The sequence below is a fragment of the Chaetura pelagica genome, unplaced genomic scaffold (genome assembly GCF_000747805.2).
Source record: "Chaetura pelagica isolate M959 unplaced genomic scaffold, ChaPel_1.0 scaffold676, whole genome shotgun sequence".
Lineage (NCBI taxonomy): Eukaryota > Metazoa > Chordata > Aves > Apodiformes > Apodidae > Chaetura > Chaetura pelagica.
This window is the reverse complement of record NW_009953724.1, coordinates 113,759-114,492: the sequence shown is the minus strand read 5'-3', so window position 1 is coordinate 114,492 and position 734 is coordinate 113,759. Positions and strand designations below refer to the sequence as shown.

At 64.2% G+C, this 734-nt stretch overlaps 1 protein-coding gene across 1 annotated transcript in view; it reads left to right on the top strand.

Annotated features, from left to right (window-relative positions):
• The window catches only part of BAI2 (brain-specific angiogenesis inhibitor 2), a 10,402-nt gene extending 9,853 nt beyond the window's left edge, over positions 1 to 549 (top strand). The window contains exons 19-21 of the mRNA XM_010000601.1: positions 73 to 142; positions 275 to 341; positions 460 to 549. Of these exons, the coding sequence (XP_009998903.1) occupies positions 73 to 142; positions 275 to 341; positions 460 to 549 (227 nt within the window). The remainder of the gene's footprint in view (positions 1 to 72; positions 143 to 274; positions 342 to 459) is intronic.
• Positions 550 to 734: the final 185 nt, after the last annotated feature.

Genomic DNA, 734 nt, shown 5'->3' with positions numbered 1-734 from the left:
GAGGGGGGAGGGTAGGGGAAACGGGACAGTGATGCCACCCCCTGCAGCTCCAGCCTTGTCTTCCCTCTCCAGGGTTGCCAGCCCTCGTGGTCGCAGTCTCCGTTGGCTTCACGCGGACCAAAGGCTATGGGACAGCGAGCTAGTATGTGGGGACAGGGGGGACAAAGGGCTGGGTGTGGGGACCACTCTGGGCTGGCACCAGTGCTGGGAGCAGGGGCTGGGGACAGAGGAGTCCCCTCTCTGTGAGCCCCTGACATGCCACGGTCCCCTGCAGCTGCTGGCTCTCTCTGGAGGGCGGTTTGCTCTACGCCTTCGTGGGACCCGCTGCTGTCATCGTGCTGGTGAGCTGACCCCTGAGCCTTGGACCCCCAAACTCCCTTGGTGCAGGGCATCCCCCCCAGTCCCAGCTCCCCAGGGGCTCCACACCCAGCCCTGAGCCCAGCGCTGCTCTCGCCCCAGGTGAACATGCTGGTTGGCATCATCGTGTTCAACAAGCTCATGTCCCGAGATGGCATTTCAGATAAGTCAAAAAAGCAGCGAGCTGGGTAAGTGCCCTGTGCCCCGCGGGGGTGTCCCTGGGGCTGGCACCGAGCGCCCTGCCCTGCTGTGGGGCATGGCATGGGGTCTCAGTGAGCTGAGGATGGGGCAGACTTCACCTCATCAGTGGCTGGAGGGGGCTAAATCAGGGGAAAACGCAACCCCTTTTTAGGGGCTGCCGGAGGGGAGTAGCTGGG